At 39.2% G+C, this 10,798-nt stretch overlaps 1 protein-coding gene across 1 annotated transcript in view; it reads left to right on the forward strand.

Moving 5' to 3' along the window:
* The window catches only part of MATCAP2 (microtubule associated tyrosine carboxypeptidase 2), a 110,122-nt gene that overhangs the window by 81,616 nt on the left and 17,708 nt on the right, over positions 1 to 10,798 (forward strand). Inside the window, exons 7-8 of the mRNA XM_089917530.1 lie at positions 4,896 to 4,993; positions 8,355 to 8,876. Coding sequence (XP_089773656.1) covers positions 4,896 to 4,993; positions 8,355 to 8,516 — 260 coding nt within the window. The 3' untranslated portion in view covers positions 8,517 to 8,876. The remainder of the gene's footprint in view (positions 1 to 4,895; positions 4,994 to 8,354; positions 8,877 to 10,798) is intronic.

Genomic DNA, 10,798 nt, shown 5'->3' on the forward strand with positions numbered 1-10,798 from the left:
CCAATAAAAAACAGAAAAAGAAAGCTGGGGGCACAAGCCAAAAGTTGCAGAACAATAACAAGGTATAAAGAATAAAATAAAATTAGAAAAATATCTATATAGATGAAAGAACAACAAGGTAAAGCCAAACCACAACCCAAAAAAAAAGGCTAGAAAAGGCCTTGGCTGTGGGGGGCAGTGTGGGGTGGTGGGGCTTAGGCTCAGGACCTGCTCAGCCGCGAAAGGCAGCACATCTGGAGGGGGGCCTTGGAGTGTGGGTTCAGAGGTAAGGTCATGGTTGGGGGCGTGGAGGCAGGGTGTAGGCCCAGCGCAGTTGGAGGGTGTCTTGGAGGGCAGAGGATGAGGCCTGGGAACCTCACTTGGGCCTCCCTGGGACCCTAGTGGGCAGGGGAAATGCTGACCCTGTTCCCTTCTGATGATCCACTCTCCCAAGTGTCTCCCCCGTCCCTGTTGATCCCCTAACCATGGGTGGGCCCCTCTGGGCATGGGAACCCCTTGCCTCCCCCAGCCACCCCACAGGGGCACTGGTCTGTCTCGCCTCCACTTATCCTCCCCCCTTCCTCCTCCCCATGTCCTACCCAGTTGCTCATGGGTTCTTCCCATCCCCTTAGGTGTCCGTGGTCCCCTACCAGTGCCTGGCAGTTGCCCTAGTTATGCAGAGATGCAAACTCCACATCCTCCTAGTCCACCATCTTGACTCCACCCCACAGTCTTTATTTTAAAGTCTGTTTAGTCTCATATGAGTATTGTTATTCCAGCTTTCTTTTGATTTCCATTTGTATGGAATACCTTTTTCCATTCTCTCACTTTCAGTATGTGTGTGTCTCTAGATCTGAAGTGAGTCTTCTGTAGGAGCGTATATATGGTTCTTGTTTTTGTATCCACTCAGCCCCTCTATCTTTTGGTTGGAGCATTTAGTCCATTTACATTTAAGGTAATTATTGAGATGTATGTTCTTACTGCCATTTTGTTAATTGTTTGGGGTTTGTTTTTATAGGTCTTTTCCCCCCTTCTTTTGTTCTCATCTCCTGTGATTTGATGACTATCTTTAGTGTTATGTTTGGATTCTTTTTTCTTTTTTTGTGTGTATATCTATTATAGGTGTTTGTTTTGAGGTTACCGTGAGCTTTTTATGTAGCAGTCTGTGTGTGTGTGTGTGTGTGTGTATGTATGATTTAAGTTGCTGAGCTCTTAATTTCAAATGCATTTTAAAAATCTTACATTTGTACTCTCCTTCCTTCATGATTGCTGTTTTTCATATCATATTTTACATCTCATTGTTTTGTGTATCCCTTAACTGCTCATTGTGGTTATAGATTATTTTATTACTTTTCTCTTTTTACCACCCTACTAGCTTTGTGTGTGGATGATTTCCTACATTTTCTGTATGTTTGCCTTTGTTGATCATTTTGATTTTATAATTTTCTTGTTTTTAGTTGTGGCATTTTTCATCAGGAGAAGTTCCTTTAACATTGGTTGTAAAGTTGGTTTGATGGTGCTGGACTCTTAGCTTTTGCTTATCTGTAAAGCTTTTGATCTCTCCATCAAATCTGAATGAGAGCCTTCCTGGGTAGATTATTCTTGGTGGTAGCTTTTTCCCTTTCATCACTTTAAATATATCTTTCTACTCCATTCTGGCTGGCCTTCAGTTTCTGCTGAAAAATCAGCCAGTAACTTAATGGGAATTCTGTTGTATGCTATTTGTTGCTTTTTCCTTGCTGCTTTTAATATTCTCTTTATATTTAATGTTTGTTATTTTAATTACAGTGTGTCTTGGTTTCTCTTTGGGTTAATCCTGTATGGGACTCTGTACTTTCTGGCCTTGAGTGACAGTTCCTTTCCCAGATTAGGGAAGTTTTCACCTGTTATGTTTTCAGTCTCTCTCTCTCTCTGTCTCTCTCGTCCTTGTGGGACCCCTACAGTGTGAATATTAGTGTGCTTGATATTGTCCTACAGGGCTCTTAAACTGTCCTAATTTCTTTTCATTCTTTTTTCTTTTCAGTAGCAGTGCTTTCCGTTACTCTATCTTCAGCTCACTGATCTGTTCCTCTGTATCATTTAGTCTAATGTTGATTCCTTCCAGTGTATTTTTCATTTCAGTTATATTCTACATCTCTGGTTGGTTGGTCTTTATATTTTCTAACTCTTTGTTAAAAACTTCTGACTTCTTGCTCTGTACGTCCATTCTTTTCCCAAGTTCTTTCATCATCTTTACAGTCATTACTCTGAACTCTTGCCTATCTCCACTTCACTTAGTTGTTCTTCTGGGGTTTTATCTTGTTTCCTCGTCTGGAACATGTTTCTTTGTGGCCTCATTTTATCTAAGTTGCTATTTCTATTTTTATGTATGTGGTAGGTTAGTTATGTTTCTGTACCTTGAAGTAGTCTCCTGTAGGAGATGTCTTATGCATCCCACTGCGCACTCCCCTCTCGTCACCCATGCTATATGCTCTATAGTTTCCCCCTAAGAGGGCTGCATTGGTCCTTCAGTTTTGGTGAGCTATGTGGGTGGTCTGGTAGGCTTGGTTGGCCCCTAGCCCAGTTGGTTGCCAGGCACCTGCCTTGTGCAGATGCTGCTGGTTAGTGGGACCTGGTCACAAGGTAGCAGATTACAAAACATCAGGGTCCCCAGGCCTAGTGCTGGCTCACTGGTGGACAGAATCAGGGTCCATAAGACTCCAGGGCTGTTGCCCTACCACTGGTGGGTGAAGCCAGGTTCTGGGGTTAGTGTTGGACTAGTGGCAGGCAGAGCTGGGTCCCAGAGTCTGACAACAGGGCCCAGGAATTTCAGAGCTGTCGTCAGATTGCTGAGCAGGAGGTGGAGGGATCCTGACACAGTTGGGTATGGGGTCCAAGGTGTCCCAAAGCTTGTGTTGGCCTGCTGGTAGACAGAGCTAGGGCTTGGGTGAATCCTGGGGCTGGTGTCTGCCCGCTGGTGGGCAGCATCAGGATACAGGAGATCCTGGGGCTCTGTCAGGCCCACTGGTGGATAAAGCTGGGTCATGGGGATAGTGCAGGCCCATTGGCTAGCTGAGCCATGTCCTGGGGCCTCTGGCCTCAGGGCCTACGTTCTCAGAACTGGTTTTGGACCATTGGTGGGTTGGCTGGTTCCTGACACAGCTGGCTATGGGGCCTGGGGTGTCCCAAAGGTTGTGTTGGCCCACTGGTAAGTGTGGCCTGATCCTGGGGTAATGTCTAAGGGGCCCAAGTTGTCTCAGAGCTTTTATTGTCCCCCTGGTGGTTGGGGCTGAGGACCAGCAAGTCCTGGGACTGCTGCCAACTGCTGGTGGCTGGGCTGGGTCCTGGCATAGCATGCCGTGGTTGTTCTGGGGCTGGTGTCTGTCTACTGGTAGGTGGGGTTATATTTCCACCCAGCTAATTGCTTGATCTGAGGTGATCCAGTACTTGTGCCTATAGGCTGGTGAGTGGGTATAGGGCTGGGGCTGGGTCGCATGCCTAGTAAGCTAGAGGGAGGATTCCAAAATGGTGCTTTGCAGTGCCAGTTTCAATGTGGTAGAATTAACTCCCAAAAATGGTTGCCACCAGTGCCTGTGTCCCCAGGGGAGCTCCATTTGCCTCCTGCCTCTCTGGGAGACTCTTCAAGATCACCAGTAGGTCTGACCCAGGCTCTGTTCAAATTACTGCTGCTTCCCTGTGTCCCAGAGCATGTGAAATTTTGTGTGCACCCTTTAAGAGTGGGGTCTTTCTTTTCCACAGCCCTCTGGGTCTCCTGAAAGTAAGTTCCTCTGACCTTCAAAACCAAACATTCTGGGGTCTCGTCTTCCCAGCACAGGACCCCTGGGCTGGGGAGCTTGATGTGGGTCTCTTACCTCTTGCTCCTTCTGAAGAACCTCTGTACTTACAATTATCTTCCCATTTGTAGGTCTCTCACCTCAGGATCTGGGTCTTGACTATACTGCAGTTTCTCCCCTCCTACCCATCTAGTTGTGGTTCCTTCTTTATATCTTTAGTTATAGAAATCTTTTCTGGTAGGTTCCAGTCTTTCTCACTCGCAGTTGCTCTGTAAATAATTGTAATTTTGGTGTGTGCCCGTGAGAGGAGGTGAGCTCAGGGCCCTCTTAGTCCACCGTCTTGGGAACTCATCAACAATAATTTCTTATTGTATGACTCTCCATTTGGTAGAATTCTAGTCCATTTAATTCTAGAGCAAAATTTTTTAAAATTTACATAAGTTATGTCATGATGGGAGAAAGGGTTTCTTTGTAAGCAGAATACCATTTTTTATCTAAGCACAGATCTCATGAGCTATTCCTAATTTTTCTGTCTATTGCATATTTTTTCATATGCTTTAAAATCCAGTTCTAATTCTCATTTTTATAGGGAGGAATAGTATCAAAATCACCTACAGTTAACTTAATTGGGGTAAAGGGTATTACTTCTTATAAAAAACCCAGGAATTTCTGAAATCCCATGTCTCCACATTGGCCCCTTTTGAAACTTAACTACTCTACAACTATCCTCTCCCAGCCCTCCCCACCCAAATGCCTTCAGTCAGTCATGGAAGTTAAGCTTATGATCAAATGGTAGAGGTGAGGATGGGATAATTTTTTTTAACATCTTTATTGGAATATAATTGCTTTACAGTGTTGTGTTAGTTTCTGCTCTGTGTTGCTTTAGGGGAAAATGCTGTTTTAATTATGGGGAGTGGGGAGCCAGGGAGAAGGAATTCTTAAAGGGAAGCTACTAGGCTGTAGTTACTGTGGTACTTCTCAACACCTTACATTTTATGTTATGATTATAGTTAAATTTCTAATTTGCCCTATTTATTTTTTAAGTACAGGACTGACTCCTACAGTAAAGTGAATGGGCTGGTATTTAGTTACTTAATAATTTTTTTAAACATCAGAAAGTAAACACTGTTCTGGTTCCTCCAGGGTGTTTCAGTAAAGACCAGGTATACTTGGATGGTATCCTGCAAATCCTCCGATATAGAGAGACCATTGACTTTCACCTACTTACGGCCCTGGGGAAGGTGAGTGAAACCAATGGCACAGAGTCTGCAAACGTACCAGGTCAACACTTCCTCCAGCTCATTTTATGATTAAATAAGACTCAAGTTGAAACTGTTTTTATTTTATTGTTGGAGTAGTTTTCCTTTATGTGATAACAGGAGGGAAGAAATGAGGTTCTGTCACAGAACCAAATTACAATATTCCTTTGTGGACAATAAGAGATAAAGAAGGGAATAGGAAATTTGGGAATATATTATTAGTTTTTATATGCATATTTTCCTAAAGTATTTTAAAGTAAGCTGCAGGTATAACTCTACTCCCCTTCATACTTCAGTATGTAGCTCCCAAGAATAAGGATATTCTGACGTGACCATATGTTTTCTAAAGAAATTTATCATTGATTCCATATAATATCTAAAAAAAGTCTATTTTATATTCCCCAGATCATCTCCAAAATGTCCTTTGTAGCTCTTTTTCATGACCCAGGATCCAGTCAAGATTTATGCCTTGCATTCGCTTATCATCTTTAATCTCTTAATTTATAACAGTCCCCCTCACCGTAGTCTTTTTTTATGACATTTTTAAGAATCCAAGAAAATTTCCTTGAGAATTCCTAGAATCTGGACTATCAGATTGTTTCCTTGTAATTAGCTTTAGGTTAAACGTTTTTGCCAAGAATACTAAAGTGAGTCATGCATTTTTCAGTGCATCACATTAGAGAGATATTTTGTCCCAGTATTGGTGATACTGTGTATAATCACCTGGGTTAGTTACTGCCAGATCTCTCCATTATAATGGTACCTTTCCTCCATTAATAAGTAATTTGTGGGATGATACCTTCAAATGTACCATTGTCTAATAGCCTTTCCAGAAATGATTTTAACATCAATTGATGATTTTTGCCCAAATCAGTTACTACACTGGTGGTAGCAAAATAGAGATCTTTGAATTCTGTTACATTTCCCTCCACTTTTTTATTCAGCTCTTCCAATGGCTACTCCTGTGGTTTTTAAAACATGTCTACATGTTTTTAAGCAAAGTAAAATATTCTGGGCTCACCTTACACTTTTCCTACCCAAATCTGAGATTAGATGTTTCTCTAAGGAAGTCTTGATTCTTTTTAGTGGGAAATGGTATTTAGAAAACAAGACTTGAGCACGAGGTGTGCACATCACTACTCGGGTGCTGATGCTTCTAGACCTTGTCAATGAGCATATCATATATTTGTTTTAAATCATAAGGGCATTCCCCATTCCATATATGTATCTCTTTTCTTAAAATGAGAACCTTATTTCCCAACATCAGTATATTTACTCATTCTCTCCTTATAATAAACTTAGAGTGGTTTAAGATAAATTACAAAACCATGCCAATATCAACACCAAACCTATTTCCTATAACCTATTACATTAGTGATAATACTCAATTTTAACTGAAATATAAGTAAAACTTAATATGAACATGATTTATTTAAAGCCTTCCTACTGAATCAGGAAGAGTGTTGATCAGAAGATAATAGTTCTTAAAGCCAGCTATGTTTTGGAATTTAAAAGTTGAAAGATAAGTTTAGGGGTGAAACTTTAAGTTCTATAAATTAATATAATATTTATGAAAGACTGGCTTCTTACTCAAGTGAATGAAAGAGATGTGAAATTTTTAAAAATACTTAAATTCTCTTGCTTTTATTTTGATATTTTTAACACAAAACATTATTTTATTTCTCCAATTAAATAGAAAAAGGAATTTAATGTATAATTGTGCTGATTTTCCTAACTTAATAATTTAGAATGTATTTACATTCTAATTATTTTCTTATTTATTTACTTATTTATTTATTTTGGCTGCACTGGGTCTTAGTTGCAGCACGTGGGATCTTCATTGTGGCATGTGGGCTTCTTAGTTGCAGCATGCATGCAGGATCTAGTTCCCCAACCAGGGATCGAACCTGGGCTTCCTGCATTGGGAGCATGGAGTCTTACCCACTGGAGCACCAGAGAAGTCCCAATTCTTATATTTAGATTTAGGCAGGAGATTTGTTTAGGTTCAGTCTTTCACACACATATATTAAGTTTAGTTGCTCAATTTCTAGACAAACTGTAGATCCAAGATAGATTGTTAAATCAAATACTGACTAGATTTTTAAAAATATAGTCATGGTCATTTCTCCAAAGAAGATATACAGACTGCCAACAAACACATGAAAGAATGCTCAACATCACTAATCATTAGAGAAATGCAAATCAAAACTACAATGAGATACCATCTCACACCAGTCAGAATGGCCATCATCCAAAAATCTAGAAACAATAAATGCTGGAGAGGGTGTGGAGAAAAGGGAACCCTCTTGCACTGTTGGTGGTAATGTAAATTGATACAGCCACTATGAAGAACAGTACAGAGGTTCCTTATAAAACTACAAATAGGACTACCATATGACCCAGCAATCCCACTACTGGGCATATACCCTGAGAAAACCATAATTCATCAAGAGTCAGGTACCACAATGTTCATTTCAGCACTATTTACAATAGCCAGGACATGGAAGCAACCTAATTCATCAAGAGTCAGGTACCACAATGTTCATTTCAGCACTATTTACAATAGCCAGGACATGGAAGCAACCTAAGTGTCCATCATCGGATGAATGGATAAAGAAGATATGGCACATATATACAATGGAATATTACTCAGCCATAAAAAGAAACGAAATTGAGCTATTTGTAATGAGGTGGATAGACCTAGAGTCTGTCATACAGAGTGAAGTAAGTCAGAAAAAGACAAATACCGAATGCTAACACATATATGTGGAATTTAAGAAAAAAAATGTCATGAAGAACCTAGGGGTAAGACAGGAATAAAGACACAGACCTACTAGAGAATGGACTTGAGGATATGGGGAGGGGGAAGGGTAAGCTGTGACAAAGCGAGAGAGAGGCATGGACATATATACACTACCAAACGTAAGGTAGATAGCTAGTGGGAAGCAGCCGCATAGCACAGGGAGATCAGCTCGGTGCTTTGTGACCACCTGGAGGGGTGGGATAGGGAGGGTGGGAGGGAGGGAGACGCAAGAGGGAAGAGATATGGGAAAATATGTATATATATAACTGATTCATTTTGTTGTAAAGCAGAAACTAACACACCATTGTAAAGCAATTATACTCCAATAAAGATGTTAAAATATATATATATAGTCATGGTATGAAGGGGCAGATAAATACGTTCTTATTTAACACAGTAAATTTTGTCATTTTCCAGGTATCAGGGAGTAATTTCAGAAACAGTCTACATAAAGTTTCACTTAAGACCAAAGGAAGAAGTTGCTCTTCAAAATTTAACTGGTAGTCACATTTAAAAAGTAACCCATCTTCCTTTTTTCAGGTCTCTTATGAAGATGTGGATCGCTTAAAAGGATTGGCAGTTACTGAAAACATGAGGGTCCCTCACTTTCTGCAGGACCATGGCCGATATATGGAACACTTAGAGAAGATCATGGAAGTGAATGAACTGACTGACAGGGAACTGAAAGATCTTATATATTAATTAGCATTCTTGCAAACATAGCTAAGTTATACCTCCATGTATATTACCAGTTAGGTGCAGTTAGCACCAGCAGATTTATAAAAGAAGAATGACTGTTTACATGAGTTTTCTGAAGAATGGTCTGCAGTATTCAGCTGAATATTTAGGTTAAGAACAAACTTTAAACTGTTTCCCTAAAATGTTTCTATAGGCTACAGGGGAAAGTTACTCCTGTTTTCATCTGAATCTCAACAGTCAGATGAAAATACTGCTGATGGGTGTTTTTTAGGAATCTTGGTCAAATTGAGTGATAAACTTCTGCCTGAGAACCAAGACCAGCTCTTACTAGAGATGGAATTCCTGTGTTGTTCAAACTTCAAGGTAATATTTTATTTAATAAATAATGGTAATTATTCTCCTTTGAAAAATTAGTCTGTGTTATGCTCCCAAAAGCTAGAAAATAAGAAATTTAAGATTTCTTATTTTCTTATATGTTAAGTAATGTTAAAGGGAGGGGAAAAGCAATTTGAAAAGTTTTCATAGTTCTTTATTTTACACATTATTGTTTCACCTTATTAGCTTATAGGAACTAAAGTAGAAGATTACCATATTTTGTCCAGTTATCCCTTAACTAAATTTGGTTTTCATCTGCTGAAACATACTGGACACCTTCAAAATTTTAACCAAGTTTTAGGGTCTTTGCTTCCCAAGTCTCAGAGGTTTCTCTACATAAATCAAAATAGTTGGGGAAGAGAGAAGCTACTTACCTTTTTTTATTAAATGGAGCAATGAGCAGGGGACATATCATGTAGGAGCTGTATGTTGACTGGGTAGCATCTACAGTAAGCTTGACTATATACTCTGAGAAACAGAATTTCTGGGCATTGTCATTTGATAAACTGGCTTTGTGATACTGGCTCAGTATTTTATCAAAATCTTTGACTTCATCAAGCCAATAATGACATAGTTTGAATTTCAAGAATATGAGTTCTGTTTTACTACATTTCTCCTGCTAAAAGCTTATATCTAGAGCTTTGTAATTTATCAATTTCAATATATACTTGGATAGGTATAATAGGTATACTTGGGATCAAGTAGTTTATCAAACTTAATCAGAAAGAATACTGCTGTAAACACCCCATTCAAAATTGCTACTGTAATTTCTACCCAAAGTCTATCTGAGAGTTTATCTTTACCTCAATTCACACTTAAATATGGTGCTAACACTGGTAGATGTATACTGCAAAGTCTGGTTCACATTCATATTTTAGAAACTCTTTTGCAGACAAGGTTATGGGATTTTTCTCTTTCACATATCTGGAAGGGCGCCTCAAAGAATGATATACTTCAACAAACCTCCAACAAACATGATATACTCTAATTGGCACCTGGTAGTTCTTGCAAAGCCACGCATTTCACCTTTGGCAGTAGCAGGCAAGGCCCTTTAGAGTACTGAAGGTGCCCATACCTGTGTCATGCTGGCTGGAGTGTGACCTGCACTGGGGGCACAGTGCACCAACACTAACCAGACACCAGAAGACCACTCTTGTCCTCTCAAGCATTATTTCTTTGTAGCAGAGTCATCCAGTTTTAGCTTTGTGTAGTGTTTTCTGACTTCATCTTCAGACTTATCAAAGGTAACTGTGAAAACAATGTCTTATTAGCTGGAGTTGAAGTACAGACAGAAATGGCAATATTTATGTCCTGTGACTTAAGGTCAAATGATTATAAATTCAGCATTTGTAGGCAATAACACTGCTAATCTTATGTTATGGTTTAAATATAAAGGAAAATCACAGCAGCCTTAATTTCCTATTGGTAGGATTGTTTGTAGTGGTTGTAGTCCCTGAATTTTAAAATGGATAGATATTACGTGATCTGAAAAAGGAAACACTTTCTTGCCTTACTGCTTTGGTATAAGGACAAAAAATACGAGCACTATCCAGACCAAAAAAAAAAGACCTTAAAATCACATTAAGATATTTCAAAAGTTAGCAATGAACCAAAAGTAGTTTAAGATTAGCAGAAATAAAGAGCTCTAAGCTTTAAAAGTTGAGATTGAAGATTTAATGTTTATTCTTTTTCTTGAAATAGCATTAAGGTCAGTTTTCTCTAAAATGAAAGTTTTTATAAATAGAAAATTACAGCAGCAGTACTTAGGAGAATAGTTGAAGATCATATTCGTTTTAATTAGAATAGTCATTTACTACAATTTTTTCCACTGAAATTCTAACATATAGTTGTATCAAATACAAATTCTAATAAACTGTTTGTTAGGTTTTCACACCAGACAGTTTCAAAGT

This window comes from Delphinapterus leucas, chromosome 9 (genome assembly GCF_059928025.1).
Source record: "Delphinapterus leucas isolate spDelLeu-1000000601 "Yukka" chromosome 9, BTC_Dleu_Yukka2, whole genome shotgun sequence".
NCBI classification, from domain to species: domain Eukaryota; kingdom Metazoa; phylum Chordata; class Mammalia; order Artiodactyla; family Monodontidae; genus Delphinapterus; species Delphinapterus leucas.